At 32.2% G+C, this 19156-nt stretch overlaps 1 protein-coding gene across 6 annotated transcripts in view; it reads right to left on the bottom strand.

Moving 5' to 3' along the window:
- LOC133202177 (partitioning defective 3 homolog) overlaps positions 1–17129 on the bottom strand; it is a 68377-nt gene extending 51248 nt beyond the window's left edge. For 5 of the 6 annotated variants that reach the window (XM_061337947.1, XM_061337948.1, XM_061337950.1 and 2 more), the window contains exons 1-5: positions 16944–17129; positions 16030–16196; positions 3630–3734; positions 3149–3359; positions 2855–2946 (exon numbers count right to left, since the gene is read on the bottom strand). In XM_061337947.1, the coding sequence (XP_061193931.1) occupies positions 2855–2946; positions 3149–3359; positions 3630–3734; positions 16030–16155 (534 nt within the window). In that variant the 5' untranslated portion in view covers positions 16156–16196; positions 16944–17129. Of the gene's footprint in view, positions 1–2854; positions 2947–3148; positions 3360–3629; positions 3735–5609; positions 5735–16029; positions 16197–16943 lie in introns of those variants that run through there. The other variant, XM_061337951.1, reaches the window with a different exon arrangement.
- Positions 17130–19156: the final 2027 nt, after the last annotated feature.

Here is a 19156-nt window from a genome sequence, read left to right as displayed (position 1 = left end):
TACATGTATGTTTATTTACATTCCATATTTGTTTTTCTTCTACAAATTCCTCAATGAAAAAAAACTTATGTCACATGTGAATGAAAACTGAAAAAAAAGTTAAATGATAAATGGATGAAATGTAAATAAATATACATTATTATAACAGTAACTTGATCCGAAGAGTCGTATCACGTCGAGTTGACAGGCGCGGATCATCAGATCAAACGAGACGCGAAGCGTCGAGTTTAATCTGATGATCCGCGCCTGTCAACGAGACGTGATACGGCTCTTCAGATCAAGTTACTGTTATAATGATAAATTTATTATATACCCCCCTTACAACTAGCAAAATATAGTTTTAAAAAAACTTTTGAGATCAATGATATAAGATTTTTCCATTGAACAAAGCATATTGTCAAGGAACTTTTTGATGCGCATGAAAAATAACGTCATGTTTCTGTGTACTACGTCATCAATTCCAGAGAGGGGCGATATGGATTCAGAAAACCACAGTGTGGTGATCCGGAAAGCCGGATCACACCGTCACGTGATTGTACGAAATCTACAGTAAAATTGAGTGATACACACTTGGGTATATAATAAAAGCAATTATCATTGTGATGCAGTGTGCCATAAATCATAAGTGTGCATGTTTACAGGTTGTTTGTACTAACAGTCTGACCTTCTCTGACAGACAAGTGGTGATATTGTTTACAGTCTGATCTTTACAGACAGACAAATGGTGATATTGTTTACAGTCTGACCTTTACTGACAGACAAGTGGTGATATTGTTTACATTCTGATCTTTACTGACAGACAAGTGGTAATATTGTTTACAGTCTGACCTTTACTGACAGACAAGTGGTGTTACTGTTTAAAGTCTGATGTTGGCTTACATTTTTAAAATACATGAACTTCTGCTTAAGGAATATTAATAAATATCCATCACAGTCATGTTAAAACAAGATAGAATTCTGACTAATCCATTCAATTAAATAAAAAAAGAAAAAATTTCACCGTATGAAGTATACATTAGACATGTACATACTCTGTAAGTATATATCATTGCATATATACATATATATCATGTACCAGGATAGATATATTTTTTAATACAAATAATTCTGTTTAAAACAAACACTGAAGAATAAAAATTAGTTAAGAAATGAAAAGTAATCCAGTTTCCAGAATATAGAACCAATACTGCCTTTTATTATAATTTAATATGCTCCTACTGAGACTGATTATAAAATGTGTAGTAATTATCATTATAAACAAATTCTACATTACCACTGATAATAAGGTCATCATGGATAGCTGGAAAAGCATTATAAAGTGTAGCTAGCCGTACCCTCACAGTAAAACTATTTTGTTTTTGAATCTTTTACAGTAAACCCTGGTTATAGAATTTCTCTCAGACTCGAGTTTACTGCTGAGGATAATCTTTGTTCTCTATCATAGTACAAATAAAATTTGTCTTGCTTATTTATTCATTTTTTTCAATTCTATTTTTTTGTAAAACTGCTTATTAATTTCATTTACTTTCATTTTCCAAAAACTTCTGATCTACCCAACTTGCATAGATCTACAAGATCATTGTCTTCATTACTTTCAGTTGTTAGCCTAATTACTTTCTATATCCTACAATCTTGAACACAACATAAACTTTATCTTGTACTTTCACTTTTCTGTAAACTAATTAGCTTATTATAAACTTGGTTTATCTTACTTTCACTTTCCTATAATTTGGCATTCTCTCACTAAAGGGCACACTACGCAAGCTTCACTTACACCTATTATCATCTTAATAACAAAAATGTTGTAAAATCAGAAAATGGTAACGTTTTATTTTTAAAAAATTTACCAGAATGAACAATAATGATTCTTTTCCTAATCAACTTGATACTTTTGTTCATCTTCAAAATATACACTAAAAATACCAATACCGTATAAGCAGAATTTTTAAGCAAGGATTCAATTTTGGCATTATTAGCAAGGGTTTTGGGATTGCTAAAATTGAATATCGCTAACAATTTACCTCATATAGGTTGTTATAACTATCTTTCTTGAGATTATTAAATCGCTAAAATTAGTCCTCGCTAAAAATATATATACTTTTTTTTTTTTTTTTTTTTTTTTTTTGATAAATGGCTAAATTTGTGTCTCGCTAAAATTTCCACTTATATGGTATACCAGCATTTTTTTTCCTTATATAACTGGTACCTATAAACGGTACCATTCCCAATGCCAAAAAATGTTAATTTTTCCCAATTTTGAGACTACAAATTCCCAATTCCGCTGCCAAGCAACAGACTACGATGACATCGTATTTTTTTTTATATGAAACAATGTCCAAGTTGACTAATTGTTTTACTTCCGCTTAAATCGAAAGTAGAGACTAGTCGTAATATGGCGGGACCTGTTGTGTAGACAGCGTAGGGTCATACATTTTGACAAATTGAAAGCATGAAAATGTGAAAACAAGGGACATTGATATGAAAAATAATAAATACTTGTTTATTCTTTAAAACATTGAGTAATAGGTAATGAGGTTGAAATAAACGCAAAATATGTTTCATTTGTTTAAAAGACAGAAAATTCTCCTTTGTTCTACTTCAATGCTATTTTTCCCAATTGAACCGGCACCGGACCCTTTCCCAAAGGGTAGAAAAAAATCGCTGTATAAAGTGTGTGGAACTATAGTTTCTAAGCCTGCAGGGTCTACTTTAGAGACAACACAATGGGTGTTAGGGAAGCTTGCATAGCACCCTCTGGTAGAGATTGCAGATTTGGATTAGTTAACTTTCACTTTTCCTTGATTTCTTTTACTTTCACTTTTCTAAAAACTGCTTCTTTTTTTCCTGAACTTACTGCCTTATTGTCCTTTTTATAGCCAATTGGTTTATCTCCATCCAGCACATTAAGGGCCGGCTCGCTTCCATGTCGTACTGTCAATGATGACCCTATAAATGAAAATACACACTTAATTACACAAGTCAAACTGAAAATCAAGAGGGGTTTAACTTTATTCATTTCTTTAATTTTTAAAACAAGCTGCTTAATATGGATGCTGTTTTTAATCCTAAACTGACAGACTATAGCTTCTGAATCAGTGTGTTCTCTTAGCAAGGATACAAAATTATTCACATTAATATAAAAACTGACCATGTGTCTCTATGTCCTGTGAGGTGACCACTACATCATGTTCGTTGCTGGGCTGGAATACAGAGATAGTCTTGGATGATGGAAACTGACCAGTTGTCTCCCCTCCCTGGAAAATGTCCGGGCTGGCTGTTCCGGCTGAGCTCTGACTTGCCCCGTCCCCATTATGTGGCTGGTACGTTTGACCCCCTTGTTCCTCATAATCAGCTATCAACTGAAGACAAAGACAGAAAAGTTAACTAACATCTAGACATGACATTGCTTGTAGGAAGAAAAGTTAGCATATTGACAATTATCTACCTAGTGAAAAAACGGAAATCTTTAAAAAAAAAAATTCAGCAGGGTTTATTTCAATGAGGCAGGCAGCAATTCCAAACAAATAAATTATTCTATTTTGGCCTACCAGTAGACTGTATAATATATCGTAGAAGTTCATGAACAGAAAAGATGAAGCATATATAAATTTACCATGCTGCTAACATACCTGTTCTCGATCATCGACGACATCATTCAGTTGGTCATCTGGGTCTAAGATTCCGCCGTCGTTAATTGTACGTAGATTGTGAACAGATACCCAGTGGTCCAAAGACTACAAAGGATACAAACAGGACTTATTATTCAAAGACAACACTGCCAGCAGTCTTTGTTGATCTAGGAAATTTGACAGAATTAATGATTTATTTCTCCTGATGGATTTTCATAAATAAGCTACAAATATTTCTGCTAATTAAAAAATTAACCTGTTGTGAACAATTATCAACAAAATATACCACTTTGGGGGAATTTTTTAGATCATTTTTAGAAATATAATTTTGTTTTTATTTCCTTCAAAATATATATATGGCCAAAATAAATGGGAAAAAATGTACCAGTTTTAACTATAAAATACAATCCATTTGACATAAAACTCTGTTGTTTAAGTGCTCTGTTGTTCTTCAAAAACTGTTTCTTGAGTATATATTAAGTCATTTTTAAAAATTTACAAATCAATATTCATCTTTATTCATCAATTTATTTTTTTGACCTTTGAAGATCAGAGTTAATTCCATAAAAGGAACCCAGACAGCAAATGTACATCCACTGGCATGCACACAGCACAAAAGACTTCTTCATATTAATTGCTTATACATGTATTTTGCATATTGTTTGCATACATGTCTGAAATGTTTCGTTTCATTTATTTTCTGAAATATGTAACAGGATGTCCTCTTTTTTTTTTTTTTCCCTCAGATTTTAAAGTGAAAGATGCCTATTTCATAAGATGTGAATTCATTTCAGCAAAAACTAATTCTTAAATGTTCATCACTCTTAGACAAAAATGAATCTTAATGCATTCATGACCTATTATGTAAAAATGTTGAGAATTAAGGAGTAAATATACTCAGTGAATTATGCTAAATTTGATCATTCTAAATACATCAGAAGGAATTATACTTGTTTTCTTAGATTATTGCTTGTTTAACATGCCATTGGGTAAACATCAGAAGCTGATTCATGATCCCAACTCAAATTGTAAAAAAAAAAGTATTAGAATGGTAGAATATAGTAAAACAGTCTAGTTTTAAGACTAAGAGTTTTATAGTGTTGTGCCTTCAAATAGTAACAATTTACATGCATTGAATTAAAATGACTGATCACAGGTACACCTCTCCATTAATTTACTGTAACACTAATAAAATAAATATACATCATCCACACAAAAATAATGAGAAACTGAAGGTGGATTTAAGAGAAAATGCACTCAGACCTCTTCATTCCTTCACAACAATAAGTGCCTTAAAATGGTCCCTTAATCCAATGGGGCTTTTGGGTCAATACTTTTCAAATATAGGGAAGTACTCAGTACATTACTCCTTACATAATTACAACTCTTGCACAGTTTTTCCCCAGCAAACCTTTTATGCATTAGTCATTTAGTGTAAGTGTTTTAAAGAAAATGTTTTACAAGCACAAGGCAAGGGGAGAAACTCTTACTCTCCATATGCTACAGTCCTGTATGAATTTTAAATGAGATGGCATTAAGTGTTAAGACATGTGACATTCCCCTGATTAAAACTAAAATGTCAAACATAAGTAATGCCTTGGAGTCTGGTATTTGCTTTTAAAGATTGCATTCAGTGTGATATAGATAAAACTACACACATAGCCCTCACTTCTGTGTGTACATTATAATCTGATGTTAACTGTACACCTGTAATATACCTGCACTCAAATTACCTGTCCAAAGCAGAGATGATATATCTTTAAAATTTAACAACATAAATTAATGTATAACCTGACAAATCAGGTCAGATGTAGACCTTCTGTTGAATGCATGACTCTGAATTTACAAATGATACTTCACTAAGTTGGGTCACTAAGGGTGTGACTATCCATGTTATATTCTTGACTCCATTTCCTGATACTTAACGAAAAAAAAAAAATCATGCGAACCCTGCTTGAATATTTTAGAAATGTAACAAACCTCAGTTGCCATGGTTTTGTGTACAAACATCCCCCAAGAATAATGGCCCTGAATGGTTCTTACAGACTACACCATATCAAGGTACACACTGTACTTAATATCCTGCATAGGACAAAAACTTTTACCCACCGAGATATGAAAAATATATCTGGCAGAGGAAAATGATAGCAGCTTGAAGAAGTGTAGATAAGTGTGAAAAATGAGACGGTCTTTAATTCTGTTTTGTATAATAGTACTAATACATAGGTAACAATCTGGAGCAAATGTCAGCTTTTTTTCCCCTAAATAAAAGGTAAGCTTAAAAAAAATTTACCTCTATGAGAAGCATTACATGTATATAATATATATATATATATATATATATATATATATATATATATATATATATATATATATATATATATATATATATATATAAAAATATATATATATAAATAATTATATATATATATATATATATATATATATATTTAGGAAATAGATGAATTCATAATTACTCTTTATCATATGTTTCTTAGCAAGAATTCTTTCTAGTTCCCAATAAACAAGCTTAACTTACCGGTACTGTTAATTAAAATGGCATAAGCTTTTTGTAAAAAAGCCATCATAATAAATCATCATTTCTCAAGTTGATCAACTATATTTGATATACAAACTGTCAAACAAAGAGATCAATGGAGATAGATGTAACTCTGGCCTTGTAATCTAAAACAGACTGACGGACAAACGTGTATACATTCTAATCCATAGTCATCTGAAGCCTAAATCTACAAAATCAATACAAACTGTACACATTGCGCATTAACTAATGATGTGAGCAGGACAGGACTACGCTGTATGCCCCTACATAAACATATTGATGCAAAACTGTAGTTTTGTTGAGTGTGTGTTATTAATGGGGGAGGGGCAATCTTGTTGGTGATTTCTTCACACCTCTTTCACATTCATCTTCAATAAATAATTTGTAAAACAGGTTCCTTAACAAAATTTAACTTACGGATTTTCAAATTTAACCATTATCATTCTACCATGTGTCTATTGAAACTTCTATTGATTTAATATAACAATAACTGTACAAAATTATTTATCTCATTAGTTAATTGGGTGAAAGATGGTTCAAGCCCAAATTAACAATCAGAAATGATGATTGATGGATCAAACTTAATTTTTTTTTTAATTATGAAAATTCTTTCTCGTGAAATGTCCTCAGCTGGTAATTATTTACTTATTTTCCTTTTAATTTTTTTTTTTAATTTTAAAGAACTTTTCATGAATTCAAATCAGAAAATATTATATGACTGGAATATGGAAAAGCTATAAAACAGATGGACAAATGGATGGAAAACACCATATTATAATACAGCCCATCCAAAGATGGACACATGATAAGCATTAGCTTCAAATAATAGCTGTCATATAAAACTTCACTGGAAAGGTATGAAAAAATGAAAATTAGTACAAAATGAAACATGATCACAAAAGCATACATAGGACTTTTACTTGGTGTAAATGTGTTAACTCTGGTTAACTCCTATAACATGTATAAAGTCCTATTATCAAGAAATCAAATGTCAAATATCATGAATATCTACTAGGTCGTTGTTATCTATATGTAATTGACTTCTCTGCCCTGGGAAATTCTAACAAAAACCTCAGGAGATCAAGTTCTAGGGGGAAGTGGCATCCCACCTATTTTTTGTTGTTTAACACTCATTATCATGATTATTATCATAAACTATATAAACAGGAAATCTTTTTTTATTAACTTGTACAGAGGTAAATCTATGTCAAACATAATCATGCATTCTTTGAGATAAAAAAATTCCAGTCTGCTTATTAACCACAAAACATCAACAATAGGTTTAATCCAATAACTGACAAAGTAATTGTAATACATGGGCATTAATCCCAGTGGATTTCCATGGGATTATCCTTTCTAATCCCATTACTTGGTGTTTAAACTAAACCAATCACCTATTGATTCTCACATAAATCCTATTTACAAAGGGAAATCACTCCCCAAAAGGCTGGTTTTATCTCCCTTTTCTATTTTGGAAGAGATCAATTTACTCTGATATTTACATCTAAATTAAAAAAAAAAAAAGAAAGAAAAAAGAAAAAGATTTTAAATATTATTTCTGAGAAGGGACATTAAAATGAAACACTGAGAAGATTTCATTTTCACATACTTAATATATGTACATGTACTTTTTTCCCAAATGTATTAATTTATGCTACGTACGCAGTCACAGTTTCTGCAGAAATTTTTCCCCAGTGTACTTTGGTACACTTAAGATATAAAGTGTCAATCTAAGAAATCTGTGTACTTCTACCTGCAGATTAAGCAGAAATTGTGATTCCGTGAAATTATGACCCCGTGGAAAAAAGTATATTTACAATATTTCTTTGAAAACTAAATTTATCAAGCTGGTTCTTATCCAAATAAGTAGAATCATTGTCCACACCTGTCTGTGACAATCTGTAGATGTGGGTGAAGTGATCATGTGTAATAAGCCATTCAAATTAAAAATTGTCAGATTCTTCTTCCTCTGGCAAGTTTGTTGAAGTTAATTTTATGCCCTTAATTAAGAAAACAAAATTTCAAGGTACACGGATAATCTATAATATTTTTTTCAACAATTAATGCAAGTCCCTTCCCAGATATTACCAACCTGAGAATACACCAAAGAAAACAAGAAAAACCTAGCTTCTCTAAAAAAAAAAATTGTGAAACCTGCATGAAGGTGGGGTCACTCATGTCCTATTAAAGGTCAAAAGGTCATGTTAGCTTTGTCCTTCAATGCTTATTCAGGACAGAAAAGGCCACTTATCAGAATGAACATGTTCTACACAAACAAGACAAATTTATAGCCCTTTGTGTGAAACTGTGCTGAGCTATTCACTGAAATGAAAACTGCATGGGTCAGTTTCACTGGTCAACTACACAAAGAACAGTTTACCCCTATTCAACAGGTTAGCTTTTCAATATATCTCCTAGCTATACTTCTACTCTGCAGTGGACTGCAGTAGATGGTAAATACATACTGACAGGGTATATTCCCTTGAGTCAATGTTGGTGTACTATTTACTTTATGAACTGGTCAATGGGACCTCAATAAAGGAGTGTATTTATTGTCCTGAATAAACTTCTCAAATCAATATGGACAGTGGACATGGATTGGTGGACTGGTCGATTTTACACAATGTCATACTACACTTAGTTTAGATGGAGAGAGTCAAGTTTTTATGAATTTGAAGGGTTTTTTTCTTCTTTTTTTTCATTAAAACATACAATTGTATAAAATATGTTAAAAATATGGTAAACTCTTTATATAGCATGTATAGTAACAGACAAGCTTTTCAATTTTTCAAAATAATAAACAAATGTTTGTTATTATTTAACATGTCAAACCAAATGATGGAATGTTTCTTCTATGAACTTAAAGATTAAAAACAAGGTGAAAAAGCATGTATATATAAGTGTATACGAACATGGAGTCACTTCTGAATGGGTCACTTATTTACAGTCCAAATACACATGCACAGTCCTAACAAAGAAAACTTCAGAAAGGGCCGGTGCAGAAGCAGGCTCTCCTTAATTTAAACATTTCTGACAGGAGACAAGAATCAAATATTAAAGAGGGGTAAAAACATCAACATTATAATAACAGAATTCATTCCAGGTACATTAAAATGACAGTCATCTTTGGAACTCCTCAAGATTTACTTGGAACTCCTCAAGATTTACCAACTTTTTTTTATCAGAATATCTAAACTGGATGCTTATGTGCTCTGAAGGCTATACTAAATACACAAGCCTATATATCAAAATTCATATTAATATATATAAATCCTCATGGGTACATTAGAAATTATAGTTCTGTAATCTTGATATAACTTGACATCTCAATACTCATTGTGAGTATGACTCAATACTCATTGTGAGTATGACTCAATACTTATTGTGAATATGACCGAGTTTGAAACACCAGGGTTTTACAACTGTAATGACTTAATTCAAAAGAACCACACTTATCATGTTTATATTTCTACAATGCATCAGAATCCCATTGGCAAATGTATTGAAAAAAAATGTTGTTATGCTTAAAACCCTGCACATTTTAATAAATAACCCCCCCCCCCTCTCCATTTTTAACTATAACAGTGTATGCCTATGATTACATTAAGCAGTCCATTTAATTACACCAAACAAAATCATCACACAACCCAATATTCTCAATGGCCTCCTACATCAAAGTCCCTTATTCATCCCTGGTGTCACTTTATTTTATTAACAAGTCCATCACAGAATTAAACTTTCAGTTTCGACATACATCAATACACTAGCTAGTGAGCATTAATCCAACATGCATCTCTATTCCTAACTGACCAAGGCAAAAGTTAATTTTTTTTATAGTCAACTAATAAAGCAAATAAACTATATCTTTGATACATACGTGCATGCATGGATGAATTTAGATTAAAAATTTGTTCAGTCAGCTGATAAAAAATTAAACATTACAAATACAGTGGCGCCTCGTTTATCCGGACGCCTCTGTCCCCAGCCAAATCGTCCGGATAAATGAATCGTCCGGATAGTTGAATCACGTACATCTCAAAAAGCACTCTCTAAGCATGTATATATGCACATTATTGTTTCAAATGTGACAGCAAAGGAAAAAAAAACTTTTAAATTATATTTTGGTTGTTTTAAAAGCAGTAATTGATTAATGAAAAAATATATTAAAATGTAATTTACACAATAAAAAAAATGGATGACCAATTTTATGCCGAGACCTTTTTTAATTCGCCTTCTCTTTGGCATGTGACTTCATGAGTTGAGCAAATTTTGATCTACTGTTGTTTTATTTTGCCATATATTATAGCTATTGAAGCTCATATGATATGATAGAACTGTTCAGCATCATCATTGAAAATGTTCAAATATAAACTAACCCTGTATATTCCCCGTATATTCATTAAACAGGGTTACTATAAAATTAACTGAACACTGCAAACTAACTCAAAGTATTAAAAACATTCGTAAACACAAGCCATCTTTATGATTATCAATATTATGTTTTTTCTACTGACGCTAAGTTTGAATTTCGATCATTAAAAAATACCTTGAAAAACGTAATCAACTTCTGTACGTAACGCCAGTTTTATATGTAATGGACGATTGTAAACGGTAGTACATTAAATAGAGATATTTCTTCAATTATGTAGCTTTCTATACTGTCTTGTGGGAAAAAAAAGCGTTTCAAATACATTTACGTTTTTTAGAAATGGAACATCGTATTTTAAACTAATGCAATCTACATGATAAAGGGCATTACGAAATTGCTCGTTATTTATTGTTCATTTTATTTACAACTCTCCAAAATTCTCCTGAATTTTCCGATGTATATACGGTTAGCAATATGATTTTGAACGGATTATTATTTAATTAATGCACAGTGTCAGCTAAATTCTTTGAGCTTCATAATAAAGATAAACGTGTGATTGAATTGGGGTAAACACGCTAATTATAGACGCTATTGTTTGTAGGTCACAGGTAACCGCCTTCAAACTGACTGCATGGCCAATGTTTTTACAACAATTAACACGAATGCAAGATAAGTGGGAAAATGTCGTTTCTTCGAAAATTACTGTCCGGATAAACGAGTCATTTTTCAATGAACTATTATGTTTTGTAGTAGAAATTGATCGTCCGGATACGGAATGCGAATTTCCGGATTAATGAGACAAAATAACGTGGAAAAAATCGGTTCCCCAAAAATATCGTCCGGATGGTGAAGCGTCCGGATAAATGGCGTCCGGATAAACGCGGCGCCACTGTATATACTCTGTACAACTTGTGATCTATGATCCCCAGTAATTCACACAGGATTGAAAGTTACATTTAATAGTTGTTATTTTAATGTTAATTCACATTTTTTTTTCCAACAGTGTGCACTGTAGCTCATCACTCAGTCAGAGTTATCTCCCTTCAAGCTATCAGGGATTCAGGGACTCATCCCCCTTTTAACTCTATTAGCACATCCCTCCTTCCCTAAATTAGAAAGGACCCCCTTCCAGTTCCTCTTATTCAGGCTGCTTCACTCACAGTTGACAAACAGCAGTATCCTCCTCTTTTAACTTGTTTAATCTAACAGAGTATCCTTCCTTTTAGTTCTACCAGTCCCTTACTTTATTCTATTATTCAAAGCATAGTAATTCTTTTAGACCCCTTCATTCAATAGAGAACATTCAACATCCCTTCTTTTACTATTTATAATTCTCCTGCATCTCCTCTAAACTCTAAAATCAAAAAAAATATTTTCTCTTGTATACTGCCCTTCCCCCTCCCCTCCAAAAAAAGGGGGGAAAAACACTACAATATTGTAAGTCACACAACATTCAAAGAAATTTATATTATACTTGCCAGATATGTGTCATGTAAGATTTTGCATGTGATGTACAGCACAAGCAAATGTGAACTTTGTAAATATTCATAAAAAATTAACAAAAGGAGAAGAAAGAAGCATGTATAATTAAACTGAACTCTGTTAGGGAAAATACAAGATAAGAACACTGTTTGTTTTGAAAGATTAAAAGATTTCAGTTCTCTAGCTTTCTTCATATTTCTCTAATTATGCAATTTGCAATCCATCCCAAAAACACATGGCTTGAGAGACCCGTTGTTAATTTCATGCTTGTAGGCAAACTTAGAAAGAGTTAATGCACCTGAAACCTCATTTCTGTTTAATTAAAGACTGGGGGAATTTGGTTCCCATGACATTTCCCTCACTACACAAAGACAGCCCAGAGTTTCAACATGTATAATAGCCATGTGTGAATGTGAATTAATCACTTGATTGATGAAAGCAGATCCCATCTCTTGTTGTATAGCATTTGAATGTTTCTCAATTCACCTATACCCACACACAAAATGACACCCTCAGTTTAATGTTACCTGTATGATCCAGTAAATGACATACATTACATTTTGAAAACACTCTGTATATATTTACTCCCATCGATCATGTTGATATGCATGGCAACATCTTATAGTTACTTACTAATACTTTCCTCAGTACTTAAAGTGTTGGATTAATTATTACTTATCCCTCGGAAACAGTTTTAGTATCCCAGTATTTACCACAGAGTATGTGTGTATGTGTTGGGAGAGGGGGAGGGTTATTTATCACCCCACTGAAACTGTACGTTTAATATTTTTCTACCAGATCTGAAAACTATTTCAGTACTTTTTTAAAATTATATACAAGAAAGCTATATTAACAGGTGAACCACTGGCCTGAAAGCTGATTTTTTTAAAGTTTGACACCCCCTCCAAAAATGGTGGATTCTTAACACACTACCAGAAAATTTATTAAAGGACTTATCGCATGTTTCTAATTTATTTGAAATTAAAAGCGTATTACGTTCCTTATGACCACAATTTATAAATTCTGTGTTTTTACTATGGATAAATTGCGGTTATTAACCAATTATTGACTCAAATGTTAACCCTTGAATTAAAAATCTAAGTTAATTAGATAGCGATCACGTGACCCTGTGACGTCAAAGGCGACAATGGCTGATCATCTCTTCATTAGGCCACATAAATTTAAAATTTAGATTCTCATCCTAATTTGCTAAAAAAAATGGGGCGGGTGGGCGGGTTTTATTTTTTATTTTTTATAAATGAATGTATCAACAAAACATTCGTACACATAATTTTTACATTATGTTAATGCCAATATGAATAAATTTTATTGTTTTCATATTCTTTTAAATATCTACAGAAGATTCTTGTTATAGAAAATTAAAATATTTATAGTTTTATTAACAAATAATCAAGTACACAGATACGGCACACGCCAAACAAAATGAGGTGCTGATCCTAATAAATTGCATATGCATGTTTTCTCAGCGACCTTTCCTCAAATACCTTATAGTTTTACCAACAACTCCTTCTATTCTGTGTGATATACAGATATCACAGACTTCTACTGTCCTCATACATTCAATCGTTCTTGAGACTTGACATGTTCGACATTAAAATATATCATATTTACAAAAACAGGATTGTGTAAATCTGTAAAATATTCTACTGAAAAGCCTAGGCCTTAACAGTTTTAAGATTTAACATTTCCTTAGCACTATTATTCTCTAAAGTCTTTGGACGATGTTTTATTATTTTTTTTAATGCAAAATCACATACAACTGGAGATCGTTATTTAAAACTTGACCATGTGTATTTTCTTCGTCTGTTTTTACTTGGTTAAAATCTCTTTAAAAACTTGCCCATGCCAGTGATGGTATCTAGATGTGTTTATATGTTATTTTTGCTTTTCTGCCTTCTCTTTACTGACAAATTATCTTTTCCTTACGTATTTAAACTGCTTTTATTGCCGATATTTCTCCATTCTTCACATAGTTTTTTTTGCTATAAATAGCGCCACGCGACTTTTAATACAGACGGGAGATAACTCTTAAATTTTGACCCAGATTCTTGCTGCATAAAAATACATGAAAATAATACGCTTGGCATCCAAAAAACAAAATAAAAAACAACGGGGCGGGGCACTTTGAGAGGGGCGGGCGGGGATGAGAATCTAAAGATTAATTTTACCTGGCCTTAATCTTACTAAAATATACGCGATACAACCTGAATTTTCTGCGTTGTGGATGACCAGATCACTTATTTTATCGATATAAAATTGAATATTCAACCTTATATGTTAGAATTGTCAGCAAGAAAAAAATCTGTTAACATAAAAATAACAGCGACGATAGCAAGGGAGACGCAGCGAAGACGAAGAAACTCGCCATAACAATGCAATTTAATTTATCATCTTATCACATGTGTTAACTTAATTGATTCACAAATTAAAGATTATATAACTTTGTTATTCTTCGTTTTATATATAATATTAATTTATGCAAGTCTTCATATGTTTTTTAAACGATGGCGATCTTGAAAAATAATTTCCCGATCACGAAACATTGCCGTAATTAGAGCTACAGGTTCTAAATGTTTTTAATAAAAAACGAAAATATCTTAAAAGCCTTATACCTTAGAACTAATTAATGTTTCTATAGTAATTAAGAAGCATATAAGGAATTATTTTTTTCAGAATTTTTCGTAAGTTAGTTGCATTTGTCATTGATAACTCCGTTAATAGTGTGCATATTCTCTTCTCTCTATCACCGAATTGTCGCCTATGACGTCAGAGCAGTATTTCGCCGAAATCCGGCTGAAATATGCATATTGCCGTATTTGAATTTCAACTCTCATTATCTCTTAAAATATGCTTTAAACAACGTTTATTGTATTCAGTATTTTAATAAATAAGGTTATAGCTAATATTTTTCATAAAATTACGATTTTTGAAAGATCATGCGATAAGTCCTTTAATGCCTACTTTGGCACTGCATATTTCATAAGCTCAATAGCAACATTTGACTTTAGACATCTAATATGGCATTTATGACCAGTGATATTCTGAGAGGTTTTTTTTCAAGGTTCATAGATAATAGATTGGGATATTATGACATTCCATTAAAATGCTGCTGATCTCATCAATTACAAACACATGCATTAATACTGTAGTCATTTCAAAATCATTTTGTTCTGCACACACTGTACAGGATAATTATCATTATCATTTATGAAATAAAAGGATCATGCACATAAAGCTACAACTCTGCACAGTATGAATATTAAAGTTCTTGTCTATGCCTGAAGTTAAAAATAATTTCAAATTTACATAATTTTGCCAATTTTAATTAAACCTGTTAGTCAAAATGACTCCATGTCAGGAAAAACGTCAGGAAATTCTTATAGCTGCAAAATATGTGACAACCATTTTCAAAATGCAGATTTTAAAATGATTCCCCCATCCCCCTTAACATTATCATGATTATATATTCAAATAACATAAGTATATTATCTTTTTTTCATTAATTCTTCAATAATTCTGCTTAGTAACACCCAATGCATATATGGATAAGACAAAATCTTTGTTTCATTATTTAAAAAAAAAGGATTTTTACCCCGTTTTAGTGATTTGTTCTTTTTTTTTTTTTTTGAAGTGCAGGAAGTGTGGAGGGTGAGTACAGAGGTTGGTACTTCACAGATCAGATTTGACTAAATCTTTCTATTATAAATCAGAATCTCTTGGAAATTAAAGATTTGTAGACATTTTTTTTTCAGGTTTCACGGGTCTGATTAATTCTTATTAATGAATTTCCTTTCTAATACTTCCTCATGTAATCAAACTTTTTGAAGATTTCTTAAAAAAAAAAAACTGTGAAATCATCAAATATTAAAAACTGATCTACATAGAGAACTACCTTTTTTTGAATTGTAAATGAACATGTCATCAAAAGTGTACATGAACTAACTGTACTGGGGGCCTCAAAAGCTTACCTTTCCTGTGGCTTTTTTGTAGCGTACGATTGCCTTCTCTGTGAGTTCCTTCACTAACAGATCACCATCTCCGCAGGGAACAATGACTCGAACTCGATCAAAACACACGGTTACTTTCATCGGCATGACTTCACATTTTCACTCACTACATGTCTCCTCATGCTTATCTGCAACAAAATAAATATTTTTTCAAGTACTTCAATTAAAATTAGTATAATAATTAAAAGAAAAATATAATCCCAATAATTTTGTGATCAAAAATAAATAAGTACAATGGCACAGCCTTTCATGAAAGTGACGTAGGGTCCTTACACTTTTAAAAGCAAAACATATATATGAAAATTGTGCCAATTGTTAAAAACAGTTTGCATATCTTTATCATATTTATTTTTTGAACAATTTCTCTGATTAAGTCTTCAGTTATAATACGGTTGTTTAATAAAAGGATAGGTATCTATTTATAAATGTACCAAATTCTTTATTCTATATCAATTATCATGCTTATTTTTCATGTCCAAAAGATGTTATCAATCAAAACATCTTTTTTTCCTAAGTTTATTCATTTATGATAAATCGTCTTTTCTTAACCTTTTACAATTTATGCCCCCGGGTGCAAACACTACTGCACACTGAAATTTTATCAATCCATCTTTGATCTACATGATCTACTGTACACAACACTGACTGGACTGAAGGATCGAGACGGAACTTTCACTTCATCATCTCAAATTGCAGCGAATTTGTTCAATGAAGACTGAAGGATTTTTTACTTCATCTCTCGTGTAAAGTCATATAAAAATGGCTTCATTATACTTAGGAGACCGGTATTCAGAAAACAGAAAACACCTGTCCATTCAAAACTACCCCCTAGACCTCCCAAAGGTGTTACAACTTTCAGAAACCTGATCACTTACCAAAAATTAAACATTTTAGGATTCACTGAAAAAAATATGTACGTAAAAAAGTATCAAATGAATCCCCACAAAAGTAAATCCACAGACAATAATAGAGTATTCGTTCTTATAAATATTCCACTTTACATTTGTACGAGATACATATTTACAATATACACAGCCTCGTTTCCGAAATCAACTTCCGTTGGGGCACTCGACGGGGTCAAGACAACTCGAAAACAAAATCATTCGTTTGTGAAAAAACATGTAAAAAGAAAATAGATATCATTATCGTCAAGTACGGAAAATCATATTTTTCTTTTTGGAAAAAGATAAAATTTAAGATTAAGTCCAGTAATTTATTATTTTACTAATTTTGCCAGATAATTTGATAATTAAAAATAAATGCGCTCAACACTGCTTGATCATCATTATCAGGCTATCAGGTGTCTAGGGCAGCAACAATTTAAGTCTTTTCACCTCGGCCTGTCTTGGGCCAGTCTTGTCAGCGATCCCCAAGAGTGCTGCACTCTTCTTATCTCATACACTGCTCAATTACACAAGAGCCTGCTTCAGGCTGCTAGCTGTAAGCTCTAGCTGTATTGGAATTAATTAATATTGGAAAAGTTAGAAAAGTTTTAAAAAATTTAATCTTTGACAGGCGCGGATCCAGGAATTTTTTCCAGAGGGGTCCATCCCAGTCAAAAAAAAAAATTCTTACCAAAAAAATTCTTGACAAAAGGGAAAATCCACTTTCCAAACGTGAAAACACCTATTTCGTGGTGGTGATGGTGGGGTCCACGTTTTCTAAGGGAGGGTTCCAAAGTCATTTTTTATTTGCTTCAGTATATACTTTTTATAACTCTGCAAATTCCAGGGGGGGGGGGCTGACCCCCCCCCCGACCCCTCCTCTAGATCCACGCATGTTTGATGTCAAATGATGCACATTCTATTTCAGTCCGATAGTACGTTCTGAAATGTAAAAAAAAAAAATGGAAAATTTCAGCTATTTTGGACTAATTCAATTTCTGACACCATGGTTAATTAATGATATGGCAGGGGAGAAGAGGGAGCTAGGAAAGTATTTAATTTGATTTTGCGGGAGGAAATCTTGAGTTTCATTAAATTTTGTTTTTTGCCAATCTCAGCTCTTTGGCACAGAGAACAGGCAGTGTTTAGACAATTTATCCAGGAGGGGGGTCAACAGATTTTTGAATTATCATGAAATATAACGAATTTAATTTCTAGCATGTTATAAGGAGTACATTGATATTTGACTCTAGCTGCTACTATAGTGCCTATGAAAGTACAGTTAAAAATAATTGCAAAGACTAATAAATGACGGTATATCAGGTCTTTTCCCACCACAACCTCTTTCACACCCTTCTACTATAATAATTTTAATTCATTCTTCTTGTTGGATCATGCGCTAATCGGCGGAACAGGGGGTGCCCGGACCCCCTTAAATTGGAATTTAAGAGTTAATAAATTTCCATGTAAAAAGTAAAAATGCCGAAAAATAATCTTGGACCCCCTCCATAGGAAAAACGGACCCCTCTGAATTATAAAATGGACAGATAGAAAGGGGTCATAGAGTCATGTATCTGAAGAAGATTGGTGAAGATCTACATTTCCCCACCCATTTATTTTTTATTTATCTTATTATTAGTATTTTTAATTATTTTTTTCATACTTTTGCTTGTCATGTGTTAGAGTTGATCCCCCCCCCCCCGAAAAAATTCCTAGGATCCGCGCCCGCAGACAACAATTTTTATTACAGATAAACAGACAGACAGCTTTAATGTCTGACAGGTAAATAGGCCATAATAAAATGATAAAACAGAATATCGTCTCTAAAGCTGGAAGAGCTACTTGATGCTTTCTACATTTATATTGATTATGATTTTTTAATCATATCATCCATATATATCCTCGATCATAACTATATGATTGAATATTCTAATAGAAAAAAAAAACAACGATGCCCCGAAGTCTACACTAAGACAGTCTTCTCTCAGGTCTGTAGGAATCTGAAATGGGGGTGGGTGGGGTAAATAATTTTACCAATATAATACTATAACTATACAGTAGAAAACGTTTGTTTGTTTTTTCAGCTTAACAAGGAAAATCTTGTCTGTTAGATTCTTTCACCCTACTCCCTTTTAAACAAAAAATGTTTCCTACAGACCGGTTTCTTTCTCTCATATATATATAGGGGAGTATACTATGTTGTG

This window comes from Saccostrea echinata, unplaced genomic scaffold (genome assembly GCF_033153115.1).
Source record: "Saccostrea echinata isolate AGI-Se365-2 ecotype Australia unplaced genomic scaffold, CSIRO_AGI_Sech_v1 ptg000046l, whole genome shotgun sequence".
NCBI classification, from domain to species: Eukaryota; Metazoa; Mollusca; class Bivalvia; order Ostreida; family Ostreidae; genus Saccostrea; species Saccostrea echinata.
This window is presented reverse-complemented; position numbering and strand designations above follow the sequence as displayed.